The sequence below is a fragment of the Chanodichthys erythropterus genome, chromosome 12 (genome assembly GCF_024489055.1).
Source record: "Chanodichthys erythropterus isolate Z2021 chromosome 12, ASM2448905v1, whole genome shotgun sequence".
In the NCBI taxonomy this organism is placed as follows: domain Eukaryota; kingdom Metazoa; phylum Chordata; class Actinopteri; order Cypriniformes; family Xenocyprididae; genus Chanodichthys; species Chanodichthys erythropterus.
Window position 1 is genome coordinate 53,570,727 of NC_090232.1, and position 26,441 is coordinate 53,597,167.

General features: G+C 35.2%; 1 protein-coding gene across 1 annotated transcript in view; it reads right to left on the reverse strand.

The window, feature by feature from the left end:
• Positions 1 to 12,637: 12,637 nt before the first annotated feature.
• Positions 12,638 to 26,441, reverse strand: part of LOC137032470 (deoxynucleoside triphosphate triphosphohydrolase SAMHD1-like) — a 71,907-nt gene continuing 58,103 nt past the window's right edge. Inside the window, exons 11-18 of the mRNA XM_067404233.1 lie at positions 21,720 to 21,853; positions 17,107 to 17,254; positions 16,193 to 16,281; positions 15,718 to 15,807; positions 15,526 to 15,630; positions 15,157 to 15,334; positions 13,040 to 13,134; positions 12,638 to 12,802 (exon numbers count right to left, since the gene is read on the reverse strand). Coding sequence (XP_067260334.1) covers positions 12,638 to 12,802; positions 13,040 to 13,134; positions 15,157 to 15,334; positions 15,526 to 15,630; positions 15,718 to 15,807; positions 16,193 to 16,281; positions 17,107 to 17,254; positions 21,720 to 21,853 — 1,004 coding nt within the window. The remainder of the gene's footprint in view (positions 12,803 to 13,039; positions 13,135 to 15,156; positions 15,335 to 15,525; positions 15,631 to 15,717; positions 15,808 to 16,192; positions 16,282 to 17,106; positions 17,255 to 21,719; positions 21,854 to 26,441) is intronic.

Here is a 26,441-nt window from a genome sequence, read left to right on the forward strand (position 1 = left end):
TAAAGGAAATGCTTTTCACCATCATGGTGACTTCAAACTAAACTTTCATTCAAACATTAACATCTAAACATCTGTTAATTCTCAGTAAGAACTTTTGTTGATGTATGACAGAAATCAAATCAAACTGGTTAATAATAAGTGTAATAATGTTTAATGGCTGGAAGTCAGTTGTAGTTGTTGTGTCTCTCTCTTTTTCTCTTGTTGTTTCTTCAGTGATTCTGCTTATTAACATCAGGTGTCTCCACTAATTGTCAATCATCACTCAATCATCAATCAATTATCTCATTAACTTTAACACTGCTTCAGTGTTACTTTTTAACACCCGGCAAGATGGACTCATATGTTCACTTTGGGTGTTAATTTAACACTGGGGATTTTGCTGTGTACTATCTCCTGGGGCAGTCCAAAAAAGCTGCACAAGACACAGATCTAGCCATCTGGGGTCTGAGTCAGGAGATTTTGGGAGATATATATTTCCTTCTGGGGGTCCGTGAGGGTGGAGTGGTATTTAGCAAAGACAGAAGAATTATTTTTCTCTCTTGCTCTAAGCTTTTCAGGCTTCTCAAACCAAAATCAAAGTTTGTTCGTAAGTGAGGTCATCAGTGACTTAAATGTTAACTTAAAAAAATAAAATAAAATTCAAGCCCTCTAGAGCACTGTCCACGAGACTACAGGCACAATGACATAATTTAAGCGCTTTATCCAAAATACAAACTTCTACAGTTTACACCCCTAGAAGGCCAAATGTACTGTCACAAATATCACAATACAAAATTGTGTCAATTTTTATTGTGCATAGTTCACCCAAAACGCAAGTTTAGACAGATGTAACTTATCACCATCATAGACCCAGAAGGTCACACATTTTAGCTTCTAAGTTTAATAATTATTATGAAAAATTAAGAATAAAATACATTTAGAATTTAATAAACATGAAAAATATGTATTTGTACAGTAAAATTTTTGTGCTTACCTTCCAATTTTCACCTAATAAAGAGAAAAAACAGGAGGTTATTGTACAGTATATGATGTATTATCAGTGAAAAACTGATGTTTGCACAGATTGCTGCAGTCTATTTTAAAATTTTAAATATATTTGAATTAATAATTTTTAAAAAGAGAAAGAATCTGTTGAATGAAGATTCAACGTCAAATACAACATTTTTTACAGTCACTTGTCGCCACCTGGTGGTGAAACAATGTAATCGATAAATGCGTCGTTTTTAGCGCCAAGTTTCTTTCAAGAGCTCATTTGCTCTATTTTGATCGATAACATAGACATTAGTGTTTTATCTGAACTATAAACTTTGATCTCATTACTTCTGTGATAATTTGAATATTTGTAACAGAAATAAAGATACTGTGTGATTGAAAACACTGTTTGTGCAGCTGTTAATAACAGAGGTGTAAAGTCCAGGGCTCAGAAAGTAAAAGTCCTGCCATATTTTTCATTCCACCCACTGAAGCAGTGTTAAAGTTAATGAGATAATTAAGTGATAAATTGAGTGATGATTGACCATTATTGAAGACACCTGATGATAACAAGCAGAATCACCAAAGGAGAAAATCACAATTTTTAAGCCACCATCGTGGAGATGAGGGTTTGCTTTAGTTGAGCTCTTGTCCCTTGATTTTTTTTTATTATTAGAATTTGTTTGGGCTGTTGTAACTACATTAAAACCAAGCAGACAAGCAAAGATGGTCAGGTGGTGTTGGTTATGTTTTCACATAATCATTATTTTACTTGAATCCCTGAGCTCATTTAGAGCCCAATCTCTGAGTTGGATTTACAGTTATTGATTACAGCAGAACTGTGATTCTACAGCAGAGGGTCAGCTTTTACAATATGATTTAAAAAAAATTCAGAAAAGGTGTGCTGAACAAATAAGAAAAAAAAGTATTTTTTATTGTAGGCACACACAGACATCAAGAATCAGCCTGTGAATCTCAACAGTGATTCGTTCGTGAACCGGACATCACTATAACTCAGATATTGGGCTCTAAATTAGTTCAGTGATTCAGATCAAATAATGATTATGTGAAAACATAACCAACACCACCTGACCATCTTTTCTCTCTGCTTGTCTGAGACAACAAACAAAATCTAACATTAAATAGTCAAGGGTCAAGAGCTCAACTAAAGCAAACACTCATCTCCACGATGGTGTCTTAAAAATTGTGATTTTCTCCTTTGGTGATTCTGCTTGTTATCATCAGGTGTCTTCAATAATGCTCAATCATCACTCAATTAATCACTTCATTATCTCATTAACTTTAACACTGCTTTATTGGGTGGAATGAAAAATATGGCAGGACTTTTACTTTCTGACCCCTGGACTTTCCACCTCTGGTTAATAATACCTACATGACAACTGCTCTCTCATGACGAACTTTGAAGTAGATCAACTGACGTAAGGAAACCATGAAACTACCACACTGACGAGCTGATATGTCTGTTTCTATTCACAATCTCAGCACTCATTTTCATGTGTTTGTGTGTTCTGATCTCACGTGCCGATTGCACCTCTGAACTCCACAGCAGTTTGTTTGCGTGTCACTCGTAGCGCGTCTGTTTGTGATCCAGGGACAGAGCGAGCTTGACAGTTGTTCATGCAACGAACTTCATGTCTGTTTACATTTTAACACATTTAAGTGAAACTATCGAGAGTTATATCGAACAGTTTTTCTATCATTATCAATTAAGACATACCGTTGATAAATATCGATACGTTTTATCGCCCAGGCCTACTGCTTATAATGTCTATTAATCAGAGGTGTCAAGTAACGAAGTACAAATACTTCGTTACCTTACTTAAGTAGAAATTTCGGGTATCTATACTTTACTGGAGTAATTATTTTTCAGACGACTTTTTACCTCCTTACATTTTCACGCAATTATCTGTACTTTCTACTCCTTACATTTTAAAAATAGCCTCGTTATTCCTATTTCATTTCGGCTTGTTTTCATTCTGGCTTGAAAAAAAAAAAAAAAAACTATCCAGATAAATCGCGCCATCCGGATAGAGTGAATTCGATTGTGGTTGGATGAGAATAAACATATACAATTCTAACACCCTATTGGGTTGTACGCGATCCAGCGCACCTGCACGTCACAAATCACGTCAAATCACAAATCACATCACACTCCAGCAAGGATGACAGTGCTGGGGGTCGTTACTCGAAAAAGATTATTTCTTAAAAGATTATTTCTCTACTACTGGCTCATTTAGCCTATCAAACGGGTGCTTTCTCTTCGTCCTCCGCAAATTAAGCTAGGTAGTTCGGTAGAGAGACGTTAATTAGCGTATACACCGTTTTTTTTTTTTTTAGCGCGACCCTTTTTATTTATATGACCCATAGGCATATACAACCATGTAGCTAAACAAGCCAAAACGAATTAATTTAAAACGAAACTGAAGGTAAACCTGCGTTGCTCTCATGGTGTTATACCTCTCTCTTTCGGTGAAGTGGGGCAGTGCTCTTGCTGAATGGCACGGATTGCACTACGGACTATTGTTCCTTTTATATGTTTTTTAATAAAATTACTCCTTTTTTGGAACGCACTTCTGCGTCATCTTAACGAGACAGTCAAGGAGGAGTAGATTGCGCAAGCTGCGCCCTTTGTTTAACGTTAGTTTATTTATTTATTTTTGGTTTATCGCACCATAGTGTATATTGTGTCTATGTATTTGAAACATTTGAATGGACTGATAAAGGGAGCTGTAAAGTATTTTTGTTGAAGTACAATGTCGTTTTGACCATAATAATGTACTAAATCTAACTCGTATAAATATTACAGTAGTAGCCTATAGAAAAATACTATACATTCATATATAGGTAAAATCGAACTCTGAGCCTCCTGTACCCATTCTGTGACGACAAACAACTTCATTGTGCAAAGGATTATGGGGGTCCAAAGTGTCCATCAGTTATACCCTTTGAAATCCTTCATTCCGAAGGGCCCTTTAAAGTGGCCAGTTTTGAACACTTTGGTTTGGAACTACCTTCAATCTGGCGGCCATGATTGTTTTCACTCCGAAGTGCCCTTCGGAGGGCGATATATCCCATTTGGAACGCACCAAGAGTTTGTTGCCGTTTGTTGGATGCTCAGACGACCAAACAAATGCCGATTAAACATGTTCAGTCTGGTAAAAACAGACTCCGACCAACGCCAACACCTATCCAACAGACGAGTTTGTTGGCGTTTGTCGGTGCGGTGTGAACTTTGGCGGTTGGCGGGTGTTAATGTCAAGCCCTGATTGTTACTAACCTGCCCTGGGTACACCAAAACTACCCACATTTTTCTTGTCCGCTGCCCTCACAGATTCCTGCAGTTAAGTTTGGATGTACATTTACATTCCAGTAAAGGTTATTGATGACATTTTGAGGAGGTGGAGTGCACAATAGACCCCTGTGACACGGCCTAAGCTTTTGTCCTTAATGGCATTTTTTCCCCTTACATTACTTTTACTTTTATACTTTAAGTAGTTTTGAAACCAGTACTTTTACACTTTTACTTGAGTAAAAAGCTTGAGTTGATACTTCAACTTCTACAGAAGTATTTTTAAACCCTAGTATCTATACTTCTACTTGAGTATTGAATGTGAATACTTTTGACACCAGTGCTATTAATGCTTTATAAATGTTGAACTGACTATTTACTAATGCTTAACTAATGCTTCATAGTGTGCAGTTATTATAGTGTTACCACATTATATATTTATTTATATTTGTGTGTTTGTACTGCATGAGTAAATATGTCTGCAATATGTTTATACACATGAAGAATCATATCTGATCACATGTACATCGATATATTATGAAGTTTATTACTGAACATAAAATTACATATTATGATATATTAGTAAATATGTTTATTAATTTCTTATGTATTATTCATATAAAAAAGAGGCCATATATTGAAGCTTGAATCTAAAAGACCTTCTGAGTTACATGTTCCTAAAAATTAGATATGAAAATAATGATTGTAGTGTGCAGTAAACATAAACAACAGTGACCCTGTTTGATTTCAATCATTCACAGTGAGAGCAAAATCGAGGCTTCACTGGCAATAACACATGTGATACTTCATTTTAGATTCCTCATTCATGATGTCTTTAATATGTCAGCAGAGACAAAATAATAAAGGATATGTTACTCTATGATTTTTACAAAGTTTATACTGTAAGAAAAATCAGCCCCAAAAAAGCCCTTCTAAATAATTCATATGTAACAACTGACCACCAGCTGACCACAAACACTGGCATCAAAAAGTGAAAAGCTCATGCACTTACCACTATTTAGGGCTTCACTGATGCAGTTCTCGTACAGATAAGAGAATGGACCATGGCCTTAAACATATAAACAAAGAATATATAGAATTCTTGTTTGGTATTTTCCATGAGAACATTTTATACCATCTTCATTTGATTAAATATATCAATCACATATTATGTCATGCACTGTAAAATCCAATAAGTAAACCTTACTTAAAAAAAGCATGCAAACCGATTGCCTTGAAAAACCAAGTAAGGTGAAATAGGAATAGTATGTAGAACTAACAAGTGCCTGTCTAGTATTGTACACTTACAAGAGAGTTCCAGTAACTTAAAACAAATTTGTATCGTATACTTAATCAGAGATGATTAAGATTAGATGTAGCCTACAGCAAAATCCCCAGTGTTAAATTAACACCCCAAAGTGTACATATGAGTCCATCTTACCGGGTGTTAAAAAGTAACACTGAAGCAGTGTTAAAGTTAATGAGATAATTGATTGATGATTGAGTGATGATTGACAATTAGTGGAGACACCTGATGATAAGAAGCAGAATCACTGAAGAAACAACAAGAGAAAAAGAGAGAGACACAACAACTACAACTGACTTCCAGCCATTAAACATTATTACACTTATTAATAACCAGTTTGATTTGATTTCTGTCATACATCAACAAAAGTTCTTATTGAGAATTAACAGATGTTTAGATGTTAATGTTTTAATGAAAGTTTAGTTTGAAGTCACCATGATGGTGAAAAGCATTTCCTTTTGTTCATGTTTGCTTTTATTTTTCTGTTGTTTTGTTGTGACAGTAGCTTGTTTTGTGATGTTCAGAGTTGATCTGTTTGTCAGTATTTTGGATTTATTTATCGTCACCGTTCTTGAGAATCAGATGCTGATTCTTGATGTCTGTGTGTGTTTAAACACTGAAGCATAATGTATTAGTCTTAAAAAGAAAAAAATGCTATTGTTGGATCTCAAGCTGTAAAATCTCAGGACTACAATCATTAATACTAAAGCTACACATCAAGCACACAGTCAGATTAATTCATCATCAAATTATATTGTGACCAGATCATATTTTCTCTGACCATAACAAAAGTGCTTTACAAACACAAAGTTGGAACTGCGAGAGAACAATTAATAATAAAAGGTAAAGAGTCAAGAGCCCAACTAAAGCAAACGCTGACCTCTTTCATGGTGACTTGAAATGAAACATTCCATAAAACATTAATTAACACCTTTTTTCTCTCTTTCCTTCAGTGATTCTGCTTATTATCATCAGGTGTCAACACTAATTGTCAATCATCACTCAATCATCAATCAATTATCTCATTAACTTTAACACTGCTTCAGTGTTACTTTTTAACACCCGGCAAGATGGACTCATATGGAATGTTTAAAAATGTGTTAAAAATGAAATGTTGTAAAATGTGAAAATGAAAAGGATTTAATAAATTCTGATTTTAATTCAGTGTGTGTGTGTGAAATATATATATCTCATTATAGTCAATGATTGTACACTGTCAAAGCCAATTTTGTACTCTTTTTGAAGGGTCAATTTTTGTACTGTTAAATAAAGGTGCAAAATTGTCACCAAAGGTACAAAACTGGTCTCTTAAGGTACAAATCACTAGGGTAAAAATGTGTAGCTTTTTACCATTGTACCCCTAAAGGTACAATTATGTACTTTATTTTCTGAGAGTGTTGAAGTAAAGTAAACTCGGTAATTCCAAGTTGTATGCAGAAAACATCACTTTAGCACAACTTGCATAAATGAGTTAGGAATACTCACAAAGTGTATTTTACTTGAAATGATTTAGTTGTTTAAAATAGTAATTCTGAGTAGTCTATACTAAGACAAGTAGGCTACATCTAATCTTAATCATCTCTGATTGAGTATACGATACAAATTTGTTTTAAGTTACTGGAACTCTCTTGTAAGTGTACAATACTAGACAGGCACTTGTTAGTTCTACATACTATTCCTATTTCACCTTACTTGGTTTTTCAAGGCAATCGGTTTGCATACTTTTTTTTAAGTAAGGTTTACTTATTGGATTTTACAGTGTGGGAAAAAAAATGTCTGACATAAAAAGTTTGTGAACCATCTTATTCATACTGAAATAAAACAAACTCCTATTGTGCAAATAAACCACATTAGTTAAGGAATGCATTGTAAATCATTTTAGAACCTTTATTCATTATTCCTTTTATTAAATTATTTGTTAGGTTTTAAAATAGATACTACAGATATACAGTAGAAAGAGTTTTTAAATATTTTCTGCTCAGATGTGCTCATGTATGTTGACAGCACTCACCTAAATTGTAGCACAGAGCAGCAATTTTGACACACAGCTCGTCTTTCGGGGAAATCAGATCCTCATGGTTTTTTTTCAGAACGTCAATCATACATCCTGCTAAATATGCCATCCTTCAACACACACAGATCAGACATCATTTTAAACACAACACAGGGCAAAAAATTACATCAATTAATACTCTGCACTTTATCTTTACAAATTAAGAAACATCCCTTAAAGGTGAATCAACCACACCATCTGTCTGTGCATCTTCCACAGCATTACAATCTATAACTCATTAAAAGGTTTTTCAAGACATTAAGGTCATGGTGCACATGATGAAGTCAGTGACTGTGTGGTGTGTGGCATGTGGTGGCACATGCTGATTAAAGGTACATTCAGTAACTTTAATTAATAACAATATGTCCAGTATTTCGCAGAGACCAGTCAACAGTTTGATCTCACATTGATCTCACCATGAGCTCCCAGGATACTCGTGGTGTGGTCACAATGTGAGGTCAGAGTGATCTAAAAGTGTAACCTCACAGTGCAAATACTAGGCACCCAGCATGCATTGCAGCATGAAGCTTTTGATTGTCACTATTATTGAGATTCATATGCTGATTCCTGGGGTCAGATTTACTAACAACTTGTGCCAACGCAAACCCTCTTTTGGCATTAAAAAACTACTGTCAAGATTTACTAAAGATACAGAGAGAAAAGTTAGTGCTAAAAAAAACTTTTTTTTTTTAGGTGGCTGACCTTATTGCATATGCATTTGTAGAAGTTCCCTTTCGAAAGGGAACTCTACACTGCGTTTTACCGCATATGGGGAACGTTACACGTGAACAGGTGTCTGAAAGCAATGTATCAAATCACGCGCTAACCGGATGTTGAACGCAGTTGGACATAGTGGTGTATTAGAGGTAAAAAATGATATAAATACTGTTCAGTTTCTTGCACAAACCGATAGTTTCGTGTCTTAGGACATCAATGTGTCGTCACGAGCCACAGGGTTTAATTTGAATTTGTCTATGGAAGTTTTTTCGACTCTTATTGTTCAAGTTCCCAATCACTCTTATTATTTGACTGACAGATGGCAGCGGTTGGAGTTAAAAATCATCATTTGTGTTCAACTGAAGAAACAAAGTCACCTACATCTTGGATGCGCTGGGGGTAAGCAGATAAACATCAAATTTTCATTTTTGGGTGAACTATCCCTTTAATAAAGACCACAACTGACTCCCCCAAAGACTGCTAATTACCCATTATTTGCTTCATCCAATCCATTGCTCATCTACTTGGTATTCATTATTGTTAACGTCCATTTGTGTAGTAGTTTTTACTTTCTGTTTAATTATTGATTCAATTTTCTTAGTAGTTTAGTAATTTTCCTTCATAGTATTTAGTGTGATATTTTAGTCTTGCATATCTTTCTGTTAATAAATTCATTTTTATTGAAAACTGTGTCATTCTTGTGTTGATAGTCAATTATTGTGTTGTTACATCCTTCAGCTGAAAGAGAGTGAACCTTGAAGGAGTGTATGTTAAATATCTGTCAATAAATTCCAGGTATGTTTAATAATATAATAAAATAAAATTCACTATACAATCTAACCAATTGTAATATAGTGGCTATAATATTGTAAATGAGTGTACTATTGATGCAATTTTATTTTTTATCTTTTAATTTACATTTTTTGAGAATGTGAATTTTTCTAATCGAGACAGAAAGAAAATTTCATTTTGGGAATGGAGAATAATAATTAGCTTGAATATTCTATCTCTAAATGTGGGCGGGAATGAAACGCCTCTTTCCCCTGATTGGTCAACCAGACGTCAAACCATGTCGTCATCAGTTGTTCATCGTTTCAGCTCAACAGAATAAAAGTCCCTCGCTCTACAGCTGTACGGATTCTTAACGCATTTATTCTACATTTCATCTCTTTCTCATCAAATAACCAGACTAGTGAATGGCTTGACACAAATCGTACTGGTGCAGAGTCAGGGCTTAATTCTGTGTAGACATTAATTCATCTACACGTGAAATATTAGTTGCTTGATGCACTGGGCAGCCGGAGTGAATGTACAATACATTGCAGTAAAGTGCAAAGTACCAGTATCGATTTAAGTGTAAATCTGCAGCAGTCTTTTGTTTTAGATAACATGGATGAAATTTGAAATGTTATGAAAGACAGGCTATGAAAAGATATGTATTTGTGTATTTTGCAGTCACAGTATAACTATTAGGCCTATTTTGATTATTTTTTTCATAGAGAAGTGTAGGAAATGTAGGTTATCACTAGCGTATGATATGTCAAATATACAGAATGTATATAATAGGCTACATTCTATTTTTTTTCCTTTTCTTAAAGTCATAACGTTTGTTGTAGGAAATATTCTGAGTTTATTTCATTAATATTGAGTGTTAATGAATGTCACACAAAACGGGATATATCGCTCTCCGAAGGGCACTTCGGAGTGAAAACAATCATGGCCGCCATGTTGAAGGGTCGTTCCAAAACGAAGTGCTCAAAACTGGCCATTTCAAAGGGCCCTTCGGAATTAAGGATTTCGAAGGGTACAACTGATGGACACTTCAGGCCCCCATGATCCTTTGCACAGGGAAGTTTGACGTCACAGAGTAGGTACAGGAGGCTCAGAGTTCGATTTTACCTATAAATGTATGTATATTATTTTTCTATACTACTGTAATATTTATACGATTTAGATTTGGTACATTATTATGGTCAAAACGACATTGTACTTTACAGCTCCCTTAAACAGTCCATTCAAATGTTTAAAATACATAGACACAATATAGCCTACATGTGATAAACCTAAAATAAATAAACTAACGCTAAACAAATGGCACAGCTTGCACAATTTACTCCTCTTTGGTTGTCTCGTTAAGATGACACAGAAGAGCGTTCCAAAAGAAGAGTTTTTTTTACCCACACACCCTTCATCCATTCGAAGCTCTCACTCCGGAGGGTAAACCCTTTGAAGGAATTAGGGTATAGGGATGAGCCCCTCCGAATGGAAAGCAGGGCTACTTGAATTTATTCAGTTTTTTGAACGAATCGGTTGAATTCCTACCTACTGGCGACATTAATTTCATAATCCAAATATTGTTTCTTTATGTCATTCATTTAATATTTCTGTATTCAAAATGTTGTTTAAAACAATAATCTCATTACATTACGTAATTGTAATTGCTACACATTTACTGCCCTCTCTGAGAAACATTATCTACCATCTCATTAAACAGATCTGAAAGCAACTTCAGATGCTGCTTCTTTGACACCTCTGCAAGCCTTTAGTTGATACTGATTTAATTGGTAACAACCTATAGTGTCATATTATTCTAAGAACTTAACATTAAAGATGGCATACTTATACATATTTAATAAAATTAGGAAAAAATCCTCAAAATCAATGAAAATCAATTGCCCTTATGGTAAAGTTATTTTCTGACACAGACAGATGGCAATAAATAGCCTATAAAAATACTCTTCATCTCTTTATTGTTAGTGTTATTTCAGGGTTTTGATGAATGAGATGCATTTTAGAGTTCATAATATTTTCATATTTAATAGGCAAGAATGAACCTGGTGTTCTCCATGATTCCTGCACAGCAAAAACTGCAGTGTTAAATTAACTCTCCTGGGAGTATATGTGAGACCATACTCAAGAGTGTTAAAATAAGAGAGTTAAATGAACACTGAAGCGGTGTTAAAATTAATGAGTTAATTAAGTGATTAACAGTGATGATTGAGCATTATTGAAGACACCTGATGATAACAAGCAGAATCACCAATGGAGAAAATCACAATTTTTTTTTTCAGAATATCAGCTTTATCAATACAATTCAAAGGATTTCTCAAAAGTTGTTCTGAGCAAAAAAAAAAAAAAACCTATTTTAGGCACACACAGACATCAAGAATCAGCCTGTGAATCTCAACAACGGTGACAAGCAACATATTCTGATCAACAGATCAACTCTGAACATTAGAAAACAAGCTACTAAAAAGTCACATAACAACAGAAAAAAATAAAATATGAGAATAAAATAAATTACTAAGACAATTCAGCTCATAATTTATTCATGCAGCAATGCATGATGGGAGCCATGGATGAATTTTGATTGGTGGCTCCCAGCATGCACTGCAACATGCTTTATTATTCTCACCGTTGTTGAGATTCACGGGCTGATTCTTGATGTCTGTGTCTCTAAATGAAAGAGCTTTTTTTTTTCTTTTTTTTTTGATCAGAACAACTGTTTGTGAAATCCTTCAGATTATATTGATAAAGCTGATCTTCTGCTGCAGAATCACAGTTCTGCTGTAATCAATAATGTAAATCTAACTCAGAGATTGGGCTCTAAATGAGTTCAGTGATTCAGATCAAATAATGATTATGTGAAAACATAACCAACACCACCTGATCATCTTTTCCATTTGTTTGTCTGGATGTTATAACTCAGTTACAACAGCCCAAACAATATTAAATATTAAAAAGTCAAGGGTCAAGAGCTCAACTAAAGCAACCCCTGAACTCTGTGATGGTGACTTATAAATTGTGTTTTTCTGCTTGTTATCATCAGGTGTCTTCAATAATGGTCAATCATCACTGTTAATCACTTAATTAACTCATTAACTTTAACACTTTTCAGTGTTCATTTAACAGTCTTATTTTAACACTTTAACACTCTTGAGTATGGTCTCACATGTACTCCCAGGAGAGTTAATTTAACACTGCAGTTTTTACTGTGTGTTATTTCAGACAACAAAGCACTTGATTGTGATAAGCTTATAATCACGACTTCAGAAATGGAAGGTAGGAAATTTCTGAAAGCATGTGAAGGCAGTATATATTATGCCCTTTTTTGTTACCAAGGTTTGTCACTTGTGTAATTCCAAAAATTATCCTGTGTATATTTACTCATCAGTTTCCTCAATTCATAGATGATTCATGTCTTTTTAATTCATTGATTAAATGAATTTGTTTAATGCATTTATATATATAAGTAAAACTTTATTCCTTTGATTGTACATTACCCAAGTGAGTGTTCGAAGCGAGTGTGAGTGGCGCCCGGATACACCAGATATGTTCCTCCGAGCTGTTTGATGTGACGGAGTCTCTGAAACTGAGGTGTGTCAATGATCTTCACCAGCAGGGGGTGCAGCTCAATGTGACCATGAATGGGGTCATTGAAGATCTACAGCACAGAAAAGAGCAAATACTATATTCTGTTCTCAGTTTAGAAATACACCAGGAAAAGTGAGGTTTCAGAAAATATCAGCTTTTTGATGACTGCATCAATAAGGACAGCACAAACTAACATGTTCATTTATTTATTCAAAGCAGCCCAATATACTAATTTTATAAAAATAAAAATTAAATCAATTTTTAATAAATAAATAAATAAATAACCTGGTGTCATTTTAAGTTTTACCTTGCCAGATAAAGTTTCTTTGTCAGCATTTTTATCTGTAGCAGGAGCAGCCACAACACGTGACGATGAACTTGTTCCCTCTCCTGCAAAGATGTCTAACAGAAATAAAGTCAGTCTGGTTAGTAATAAGTGAAGCTGGTAATGCTGTTTGTGGAGTTGTTGAATCAGATCTTCAGAGATTTAATGTCTTTTATCTTCAGTTCATCTAAGGCTGTGGCTGAAGAAAGTTGTAGTTTGTGTTCTTATTTCTCTTTCTTTCAGTGTTTGTTCACAGCAGGTGTTTGAATGATTGAAAGAATGTTTCAGGAACATCACACTAACCTTTAAATAACATTCTACTAACATTAAGGAAACGGAACATTTTCATGTTCTTGTAATGTTACAAATCAACGTTCCTACAATGTTGAATTTTAGATCAAAATTAAGTTGAAAGAACGTTTGAGGAACATTATACCTTATAAAACTTTCCTGTAACTTCAGGAAAACTGGACGTTTTTAACGTTCCCAGAACCAACACTGAATATTTAGAGAACGTTCTTATAACAAAATTCTGTTAGCTGGGAAGCCATGTAAGTTGCTTTGGATAAAAGTGTCTGCCAAATGCATAAATGTAAATGTAATCATTTTGAATGGATCCGCATTGTATTTAAATTTAGTCCTTTGGTATCTCCCTGTGGGCTCGTTTGACAGGTTGATGTGCTTATTTGTTTAAGTTACTGTATAACTGAGCAGAGAAAGTACTTCTAAGTTGTAAAGAATGTTTGTAAAGTATGTTTGCAAAAAAGAACTCTGAAGGTTTAAATCTATCTTGAGTTTCTTCTTTAAAGAAATAATAACATGGGGTTGAAAAATAATAACAATACAAATGTTTTTGTGCAGTATTGATTCAGAGAGGAGGGGGGCCTTGGCACAAAAAAGGTTGGAAATCACTGGTCTAGGTTACTATTGTAACCCCCTTCTGGAGACGTTACGAGACGTAAATCAAAAGTCGGCCTGTACAATCAATCAGATATCGATACGGACTAGTGTCTGTGAATATTAAAGCTAAAAATGACTGCTATAGGCCTTTTTCACAAGAATCTGAAATCACGTGATGCCGAGTAAAGTTAGTTCCGCTATGCGTCTACGGCTATTAGATTGATATGCTCTTTTCTAAAATATCACTTCTTACCTTTTCTGTTTTGTCTGTTTTCCAAGTTGCTGTTGTATAATCTACAAAGAAATTATTTTCTACTTGTTTGTAGCTTATACGGCCACTCAGACCGTTGCTCAAATTTACCGGCAGGTGGATTTATTTTACCAGCTGTCAGGCTACGGCTACGCAGCTACTCATTCAGCAATTTCCCCGATCGTATCACGTACGACGAACATAATTTTTTTAATGAATAAATTATATAAATAAACTCCCAATATATACTTTAATGGGGGATATAAAGTCGTGAGATACAGAATATTGCCGTGAGTTTAATACGTTTTAAAAATATATAGCATGTATTAATCTCATATGGCATCACATCCCACATTCAAGCATAACTAATCCTGATCGATTAAAATGATTAAACTACATAATTAATTTCCAACTCCACACTGTACACAACTATCAGTCTAAAGACAATTAATGCAAAGTTGCATTAATGTTGCAACAGCACAATAATACTGTGCATAATACACACTTTAAGATGATGATGACAGGAAAATGAGTGAGAGATGACTGAAGTGTTTATATCCAGAAATATCATTAAAACACAAACTCAAAGGTCTTCATTGAAATTACAGATATTGCACAGTAAAAATTTAGCCTACTTATTACCTATTATAAATTAAATTAAATTAAACTAAATTGTTAGCTTTATAAACTGATTTGATTACATTTTTAAAAACATTTTTATTTGTCCTTACAATGTTTATATAATATATTCCCTGTACTCATGACTGTAAAATATGTGTCATACCGTGAAACCGCCAGAATCTTAACAAAAAAACATCCTACAGACTTTTGGTCATACCGCCCAGCACTAGCTCCAGCTTATTATTATTATTATTATTATTATTTAAATAGCTCAAGACAAGACAGATGATGCACATAAATGTAGTCAAAACAGCAAAACTGGAGTTACCTGAAACACCACTGGAATCAACGAAGTCGGATTCCTTGCACCAGTTCTGAAAGCTCTCCTCAGCTATCTGCTGGACCTCCTTCTGATGCTGCTCAATCCTCTCATCGTTCTGATAAGTTTTTTTGTAGTACACCCTAATAAGCCATTCATGAAACTTCTTTGGTTTAAGACTGGACACCTGCAGAGACAAGAGAGAACACACAACCAACATTTGTGCTCTCCTTTGGTCATTTGAAAGTGTTTTTATATATATAAATATACTTTAAACTTAAAAAAAATTGGTTAAAACACTGAATGAATGGGGAAGACTAAACTAGAGGGCCTTTTATTGGTCAAATATGATTTTTGTGATAAAGTGAATTTTTGTACCTGGTTCTTCTCAATCTTGAAAGCTGTGTCCCTGTTGTACTTGTTATAGAAGTGAACATTTTCAATGGGCTCTTTACCCACTTCACCAAAACCCATGTCAAGAATCTGAATGAGAAGAGATTTCAGACACAACATTAAGTTAATCAAATTCAAGAGGTAGGAAAGAGACTGATCTTCACTCTTTACACATACATAAATGTCAAAGTCCTTATCATCAAGTGCTGAGCTGCCAGACGTCCTCTTCTCATTGCACTCGTTGACAATCTTTTCCTTCAGTTCTTCCTAAAGGTTTGGAAGAGTATATTAGAAAACAAATATGTAATATAAAATGAAAATAATGTATATATATATATATATATATATATATATATATATATATATATATATATATATATATATACTCTTCAGTAATACGTCATGCAGTGTATTACAACATCACATAAAAAAATGAACATATTGATATAAAACATTTAAACACTGTCACATATACAGACATTAACAAATAAACTCTGAATAACAAAATTAAACAGCATCATTTTAAGCATTTATTTAGATATTTCATTACAATAAATGCTTGAATGAACAGCAAAGCAAATAAACAAAGGCAAAAATAACATTCACATAAATTAAATTGTTATATTGGACAGTTCAACAGACAGTAAGATACCTTTATTTTATCTTCCTTCAGTTGGGCCTCTCCAATAAACTTTAGCTGACGTTTGTCTGCCATTTTGAGGATCTTATCAAAGATGTGATCTGTGGAGGGGAGAGTAAAAGACACGGGTCAATAGAATATTATCATATCGATAGAATATTATCATAGCATTCAAAGAGCATATTTATATATAGCATATTTAGATTAATATGGATCTGGATATTAACATGACGTACAGAATACACATCATTTCATACAATTATTTCAAGCATGTAATGTGAACCAAGCTGATCCTTGACTTCAAACAATTCAGACTCTTATCAGAAGGCTGTTTTTTGTTTATATATTTATTTATTTTTGATTAGATAGTAAATTGCTTTAACACATAAACTGCCCCCAGTACCGCATTTGATCAGACATTGTGACCTCGAGCCTTAATGAATTGTGCACTCAGGGATTTCAGAGGATTTCATGTATTATTCATGCATCTTGATTAGAGTTAATTTCAAATGAATCAATAATTCAATGATTCTAACCTTTGAAAAAAAAATAGAAGTACACAATTTGAGATATGGTTCAAGTCTTCATTCATAAGTCATAAGATACAGTATCTGTAACTCTGATTTGTGAATGAATTGTTCGGTCCAATTTTAAGTGTTCAAAGAGGGATTCAGTTCTTGAGTCCTATGATCACATTAGTGCCTCAGGAAAGGGCATATTGTTTGGAGGATAATCTGAAAATAGGGCTTTTACAAGAATAAAAATCATAGTATTATGAAATTACATTCACAAGGAGAGCAGGCTGATTCTAATAGGGTCTGGGGGAAAGCTTCAATACCATTTCATTATCATTTTAAAAGGGCCAAACCAGAAGATGGACATTAATATAGACATAATAGCAGAACTGAAGATATCTAAAATCTTACTAGAAAAAGTTCCAGAATCAGTGAAGTTGACTTCCTCACACCACTGCTGAAAGCACTCCTTGGCTCTCTGCTGGACATCCTGATCAGTTTTTTTGTAGTACACTCTAACAAACCATTCATACAACTTGCTTTGTTTGTGACTGGTCACCTGCAGGAACAAGAAAAACCAAACACGTCTTTCTCAGAGAAATGCGCTTTATACCTGGGGATGAATTGTGGTACATTCATACCACAAACTAAATAGAGCGATCTAAAAAAAGCCTGAGCTCAAATCCCTTCATGAATTATAAATAATTATGAATCAAAAAGTGTTTGAGATAAGCGTTTGAGTGGTGGATCTAGGAATTTTTAAAAGCAGGGGGCACCCTTTACAGAGAAGGGCCAAGTTTAATGTTCAAGTCATGCGCAATTCTTAAATTAATGAGTTTTTCATACATTTTCCTCTTTCCTTTGCTGCTGGCTCTAGATCAAACTGTTCTTTAAAGCCCTAAGTTCAAGCACTTTCTGGATTTAGAAACTATATTTAATTTCTTCATTAAGAATAAAGCACATAATAAAATATGTAACAACATTTGAAGAAAAAAGCTTCTGTGCAAATTTGGAGTTCTGTTTTTCACACTTCGCTGTGTTTTGGGTTCCAACAAGAATATTCATAAGCACAATGATAAAATAAAATAGGTGTAGCTTAAAGGTAACCTATAATGCCCCTTTCTACAAAATGTAATATAAGTCTCTGGTGTCCCCCAAATGTGTCTGAAGTCTCAACTCAAAATACTCCATGATTATTATTATTATTTTATTTATTTATTTATTTATTTTTATTATACCATGTCCTAACTGCCTACTTTTGGGCGGGAGAAAAAATGTGCTGATTTGGTGTGTACCTTTAAATGCAAATGAGCTTGTGCCCCCTGCCCAAAGCTCACAATTCCAATACACTGAGGCATTGCTCTGTTTGTTCTATTTCTGGCTTGATTAAAATTTCAGTGAACTGTTCATAACAACTATACAGGCGCGCCGTTGGCACGGGGGACAGGGGGGTCAGGACCCCCTTAGTTTTGAAAAGACAGAAATCGACCCCCGCACTTTTGACAAGGGCTGCTTCAATCAGTCACACTATATCATCTTTTAGCTTAGGATATTTTCTTTCAAATGAGACCATTTTCACGTTTCTGTGAGCTTTTGTTCGTAAATAATCAACTGTTTTGTCGCAGATGTGAACAGGAAATGCGCTCTCGAACGGAGAAACACGACGCGATCTCCAAGCAATCGATCACAGCGTGCTACCATTTTAGGTAATGTTAGCGTTTGTCAATCAAGCCAAACCATCCATTCAGAAACCGAGAAATTTGACACTTTAAGGTAAGGAGGCTGATCTCTCAGGTTGACGCGCGAGCTGGCTTGTTTTGATTTCGGTAATTACATCTAGAAAGTTAAAAGCATTGATGGCATCTATAAAAGAGATATCTAAAAAAGAAACTAAAGTTATTGCCTCAACCGCCGACAGTGGGGAGGACGCACGAGAGGACCTGCGCGTTTAATTGGTGTATACTGTAATACTGCATTTACAAAGCTTATCAGTGGCATGCACTTTGATCGCAGTGCCCCCGCGTTCCCATTTCTCTCGATTTGAACCGTGAGCTCCAGTCCATTACAATTTAGGGCCCTGGTATACTTCATTTCCCACATTCCGCTCAGTCTCAGTCTTCAAAGAAACTCCTTTGCCCAGGAGCGCGGAAAGACGCGTTCGGTATGCACACGTGCACCGTCCGTGGTCATAACAATAACAATAACACAACCCCCCCCCAACGCAGTTTGGTCCCCCCCACTTTGAAAATGTCTCCTGCGCCCCTGCAACTATATGTTTATTTTCAACCAAACATTTTAACACACCTCTACATAATGTGAGTGTCTTTATCTTACTTTAATTTTTACTTTAAAACTGCACGTGGAACCTAATATGCTGCCAGGCTAACAAATGCATCTTCTACTCGCACCTGTTTTAAAAGTAAACCACACGCTTTTATTTTAGCAGAATGCTTTATAAAGTAGGTTCAACAGCATTAAGTTAAAGAGCACAAACTTTATCGTTTAACTGAACTGTGCACATTCATTACGTTATGCTCTTGTGCCGTCCATACAATAAACGCATGTCTTTGAATGAGCGGTGTTCATACGGGTTGAATTGATGTAGATCAGCGATGAGTGACAGGGCAGGGGCACTTCAGTGGCCAATCAGATTTCAGGTGCCCCTCTAGCCCCACCCCTGTATCCACCAGTGGCTCATATTGCTTCATTTTATCAGGTATTAACAATTGTCTTCATCTGAACAAATATGTTGGTAGTAACTCGCTTAAAAATATGTTCTTAAAAATTCATAATCATGACAATTAAGAGATAATATTTGCATAATCAGTATAGCTCTGTATAATAAATGGCAAAACTTTTATATTTACTGTTTAAACATACAAAAATTTCAAAGTCCTCAGCTTTCAGTCCTGGGCTGCCAGACATCTTGGTGTCGACTGTTTGTTGCCATTTTTTCTTCAGTTCTCCCTAAAGGTTTGTAAGAGTAAATCCGTCAAAATATTACACAAAGGGAAAAATAATATAGACAAAAGATATTTTGAGGCTTAAAAAAAAAAGAAACCTTCAAAAAAATGTAATGTAGTGTGTTGCATATTAATCTGATATTACATTTAATCCTGGCACATCACATAAAAAGGTACATATTAAAACATTTAAACACACACACACTAGATATTTCACCAAAATACAGTAAGCATTTTAAATTAATGTATTTGAACATTATGAACATCAAACAAATGTAAAGGAAAACAACAACAACATTGTTTTATATGGCTAATAATAATTTGTTGTGTGCACAAGTGTTTTAGAGGTTAACAAACCCATTTCTTAGGAAATTTATAGTCATGACACAATAATTCCAATAATTCCATTCCATAAATGTTCAGTTTCTTTCTTTCTTTTTCTTTCTTTCTTTCTCTCTTTCTCTCTTTCTTTCTTTCTTTCTTTCTTTCTTTCTTTCTTTCTCATTATTTTCATTATATTAAACTAAACAATTAATTAACCAATATTCTTGGAAATGCTATATGGCTGGATTACATCTGGTCAAATTAGTTAGGATCACTTGTATCATACATAATAAACTGAACACCCTACCCACACAGCAGGAGACTCCTAGGCGGATCTGCATTCAAGTCGCCAAATCTGCGTGACTGTCACATCCGTTTTGGCACTGCCCACAGGATCAGGATCGCCTCCGGGCGAGTCCATAAATTCTACTGTCAATCAGCGGATCCTGAGCGGACCCATGTCGGATCCGCGGACACCCACGTGCCTTTACTGTAACGGTTGTATCAATTTGCAGGTCCCAAACGGACCTGCCGCGGAGGTAAGGTTTTAATCGCGGATGCGGAGCGGATGCAGCGCGGAGTCAAAGTGGTGTCCGCGATCCGCCTTCGTTACAGATCCATCACTGCGCGCAAGTGGACTCCGATACGGGTCCGTTCACGGCAGAGGTGGAAAGTCCAGGGCTCAGAAAGTAAAAGTCCTGCCATATTTTTTATTCCACCCACTGAAGCAGTGTTAAAGTTAATGAGATAATTAAGTGATTAATTGAGTGATGATTGACCATTATTGAAGACAACTGATGATAACAAGCAGAATCACCAAAGGAGAAAATCACAATTTATAAGCCACCATCGTGGAGATGAGGGTTTGCTTTAGTTGAGCTCTTGTCCCTTGACTTTTTAATATTAGATTTTGTTTGGGTGCTGTAACTGAGTTATAACATCCAGACAAGCAAAGAGAAAAGATAGTCAGGTGGTGATTGTTATGTTTTCACATAATCATTATTTGACCTGAATCACTGAACTCATTTAGAGCCCAATCTCTGAGTTAGATTTACATTATTGCCATTATACATTATTATTTTGATGAAACATTTGGATTATATTGATAAAGCTGATCTTGTGCTGTAGAATCACAGTGCTGCTGTAATCAATAATGTAAATCTAACTCAGAGATTGGGCTCTAAATGAGTTCATTGATTCAGATCAAATAATGATTATGTGAAAACATAACCAACACCTCCTGATCATCTTTTCTCTTTGCTTGTCTGAGACAACGAACAAAATCTAATATTAAATAGTAAAGGGTCAAGAGCTCAACTAAAGCAACCCCTGATCTCTGTGATGGTGGCTTTAAAATTGTGATTTTCTCCTTTGGTGATTCTGCTTGTTATCATCAGGTGTCTTCAATAATGGTCAATCATCACTCAATTTATCACTTCATTATCTCATTAACTTTAACACTGCTTCAGTGGGTGGAATAGAAAATATGGCAGGACTTTTACTTTCTGAGCCCTGGACTTTCCACCTCTGCGCGATACCTCCGCGGTGGATCTTTTGCTGTGTGGGTATGGTCTCATGAACTTCAAGAGTAAAGGTCACATTTATAACTTACTGTACAAGTATGTTAAAATGGGTTAACATTCACACAAATTAAATCTGTTACATTGGACAGTTTAACACAGTAACATTCACACAAATTAAATCTGTTACATTGGACAGTTTAACACAGTAAGTTACCTTTAATGTATCTTCATTCAGCCGGGCCTCCCCAATAAACTTTGGTAGATGTCTGTTAGTGATGCCCTCTAAAATCTTTTGGGCTTCCTTCAGTTTAGGACTTGAATGGTTCAGGATCTGATCAAAGATGTGATCTGTCAGAAAATTTGGGTCAATAAAATGTTAATTAAGCATGTCAGGTGAGTCAAGCTTCATTAGCAGACACTTCAGCTGATCCATGATGCCAATCGATACAATTTAGACTCTTAATAGAGCTGTCTTAAACTGCCTTACTATTACATGGACAACAAATTGCTTTAACACCTCCACCATCTAAACTATTTCTAAGTTCATTTCATAGTTCTTACACAGGAAAATCCCCATGTTAAATGATCACCCCTTAATGTACAGTACATATTAGGGGTGTGCCCAAAACCAAATACCTTATTCAGAATGACACGGATAATGGCTTCAAAATGAATAATGGATAATGAATAATTCTGCCAAATAATATTCAGAAGAAGCTGACACAGGTAATAGGTGAGCCAGGAGAAAGCATGATATTATACACAATAATGAGTGTGTGAAGTAATTGAGTATAAATTTAAGAATGAAATGAACACAAATTAAAATTTGAAAAAAAAAAAAAACGCATTGTTGTTGCCCCTTTGTGTGTCCCCACTGAGCAAATTACGTCCAGAAGACGTCTTTTTGAGGTCTTGTCTCAGGTTGAAAAGACGTCCACGGAGGGGCCAGAATGAAAGTTTTTATGTCGTCTTTTTTTGACGTCTTCTGGACATCCGATATAGACGAACAAGCAGAATCACCAAAGGAGAAAAATCACAATTTTTAAGCCACCATCGTGGAGATGAGTGTTTGCTTTAGTTGGGCTCTTGACCCTTGCCTTATTAATATTAGAGTTTGTTTAGGCTGTTGACTGAGTCATAACAGCCAGACAAGTAATGAGAAATTATCAGGTGTTGGTTATGTTTTCACATAATCATTATTTGATCTGAATCACTGAACTCATTTAGAGCCCAATCTCTCGATTGACATTATTGATTACAGCAGAACTGTGATTCTACAGCACAAGATCAGCTTTATCAATATGATTCAAATGATTTCAGAAAAGGTGTGTTGAACAAAAAAAAAAAAAAGTATTCATTTTAGGCACACACAGACATCAAGAATCAGCCTGTGAATCTCAACAGTGGTGACCATCAAAAAGCATTTTGCAGTGCATTCTGGGAGCCACCAATCAAAATTCATCCATGGCTCCCATAATGCATTGCTGCATGAATAAATTATGATCTTAATTGTCTTAGTAATTTCCTTTATTCTCATATTTTATTTTGTTCTGTTTATGCAACTTTTTAATAGCTTGTTTTCTAATGTTCAGAGTTGATCTGTTGATCAGAATATGTTGCTTGTCACCGTCATTGAGATTCACAGGCTGATTCTTGATGTCTGTGTGTGCCTAAGAGAAAGATTTTTTTATCATGTGAAATCCTTCAGATTATATTGATAAAGCAGATATTGTGCTGTAGAATCACAGTGTTGCTGTAATCAATAATGTAAATCTAACTCAGAGATAGGCTCTTCATGAGTTCAGTGATTCAGGTCAAATAATGGTTATGTGAGACCATAACCAACACCTGATCATTTCTCTTTGCTTGTCCGGGTGTTATGACTCAGTTAACTGCTCAACAAAACTCTAATATTAATAAGGCAAGGGTCAAGAGCCCAACTAAAGCAAACACTCATCTCCACGATGGTGGCTTAAAAATTGTGATTTTTCTCCTTTGGTGATTCTGCGTGTTCGTCTATATCGGATGTCCAGAAGACGTCAAAAAAAGACGTCATAAAAACTTTCATTCTGGCCCCTCAGTGGACGTCTTTTCAACCTGAGACAAGACCTCAAAAAGACGTCTTCTGGACGTAATTTGCTCAGTGGGTCTCTTTTAGAAATCAGAGCTTGGCAAGGTAATATCGACTAAAATACTACATTATACATATGTTCTACTATATGATATGTGTATTTAAATGATTTAAACCTTGTACAATATGATACATGAAAGAATGCAGCACAGCAGGATTGCAAATCAAATATTTGCATTACGTCTCTCAGAAACCAAACTAGCTCTCTGTCAAGAGTAGCCTAATCTTTTTAATCTTCGTATTGTATGATAGGCTACATTCTGTCTCAGCCTCTCTCTGGGATGAGAATCATCCACTGAATATATATTTTTTTAAATTTTATGTTCTCTAATCTACGAAGCCTCAATAGGGACGTGGTGATGAAAAAAATTTGGGATGGAAGAATTGCATATCTTTGCATTCCCTCGCAAAGATATTATCATTCCCTTGCAAAACCTGCTGTGAGCTCAGACAAACAGTTACTCTTTAATGTCCCGCTGGCTGTCAGTAGTGTTAGTGCACACAAATAATGCGCGGCTCTTAGATTTTGAACTTGTTCGACTGAAATATAAAGAAATGCGGTCAGTGCTTAACTCAAGCACACTGTTAGACCATGCCAGGCTTTTTAACACTGTTGCTAGTAATTTACTGTTGATTGTACATTTACTGTAAACTACAGTATGTTACTGTAAAGACTCCATTAACTAAATTAAAACTTGAGTTACTTCATTTCATTTACAGAAGCGGACTGTCTTTAATTGTCCAACTGCCATTTAAATTTATAAACTGATATATTATTACTACAAACTTATTCCATTAGAGTTCACTAAAAACATCTTAAATAAAAAGATTGTCTCTGACAGTCTCTGTGTAATCTGTGAAACTAAGCAACAAACATCATATCATCAAGAGTATTTGATCTTCTCCTGAACTTAAGCACAGGATCTACTCTTCAGCACAATGGTGACACACAAAACAGTAAACAGTTATATACTGTAAACTGTGCCAGTATATGTTTTTTTTTTTTGTAACTTACAGTTTGTAACTGTTAAAATAGATTTTGTGGGTGTGTCTTTTTATCTTACACCTTTAACCCTTTCAACCCCACAGGAACATCCTCTAGTGTCCACACTACAGAGAAAAAGTAACAGTGACGCTGTGTTGCAGTGAGATAATTAAGTGAATGTGTAAATGATGAACACCTGCTGTTAACAAGCAGAATCACTAAAGAGAAGAGGAACAACAAGAACAGAAAAAAAATAGATGAGCAGAAACACAAGAACTACAACTGGCTTAAAACCATTACACATTATTACACTTATTACTGACCAGTTTAACTTTATTTCTACAGAAGATCTTTTTGAGAATTAACAGAAGTTTAGATGTTGATATTTAATTGATCAGCGTTTGCTTGAACTGAGCTCTTTACCCTTATCACAGTTTCTTGATTCACTGTGTTTAACCCCTTGTGTTACATTCTTATCAGACTAAAGTTTTAAATTATCGTCACTGTGAAACTACAGCAAGAGTTCCAACGACAATCTGTTACAATGAAGAACTTTTTTAAATACCATGCAAAAAAAAAAAAAAAAATGCTTGCTGGGAGTATTGTACTATGCTGGCATCCAGCATGCATTGCAACATTTAAACTTTTAAATGTCACCATTGTTGAGATTCATATTCTGATTGTTGATGTGTGTTTGTCTAAGTCATACAGTATCTTATGCACTACATGACTTCAATATTCTTCTAAATAACTGAAACATTGTTGGATCTCATGCTTTTAAATCACAGACATAGTATAACCAATAAATATAAGATACCCATGAAATCAAAGATTAGACACAGAAAGAGATCAGTGAATTAAACAAGTCCAAGATTATTACAGTATCATCACAACAGCCAAAAACACCTGATCAACTTCATGTTGGCTTTTTCTTGCCATATCAAATGTGTTTTATAAACACTCAGTTTCAGCAGCCAAAGAAAACTAATGTTAAAGAGTCAAGAGCCCAACTAAAGCAAACACTGGTCACCACGATGGTGACTAAGAGACATAGCATCCACTTTGGCCGTGTTTTGCCATCTGGCATCTAATCTTGTAAAGCCTAGTGATGCTTTCGTTTCTGGTGTTCAAACACACCACAAGGCACTGAACACCCCTCATTCTATAAGTGATGGGTTTTAGAGGAAGAAGCTGATTTGGGAGGCAAATTTGAGATTTTTGAAAATAGTAGTGGGGTCTTTAGTGGTAAGTGCATTTAATGCATCAATGGTCAGCACACACTAAATGCACCAAGGCTCCCAGGGGCCCAAGCGGTCAGCTTGCGCTGTGGGGGCCCTGATGTTCTGCTTTATTTGGCAGTCTCTGGCCTTTAGAGGCCCCCAGCAATACTGCATGAAGAGCACTTTTTAAAATACCTAAGCTCTTTGTATTGTCTTTGTGATGCAGGCTCAAGGTTTCCTACCAATTCTTACATTCTGTTCCTGTAGTGATGATTTGTGGCCTCTGGGATGTAGAAGAAATGAAAGCTAATAGTCCTGTCTTTTATTTTTGTTATTACACTACAGGATGGATTGTACCTGCTAATGTAATTATGTAACAAGTTTTAATTTAGTTCATGGTATATTTACAGTAACATACTGTAGATTACAGTAAATAACTGTATAATCAATAGTAAACAGTGTTGCCAGTATTTTACTGTAAAAAAGCCCGGCAAGGTCTAACAGTGTGACCAAAAGGGTTTTGGGTTTTGCACTTTTCAGACCGTCTCTTCAGACTTGTTTCTTTGCCACCTGCTCATAGAGACTATTTTATATATTATA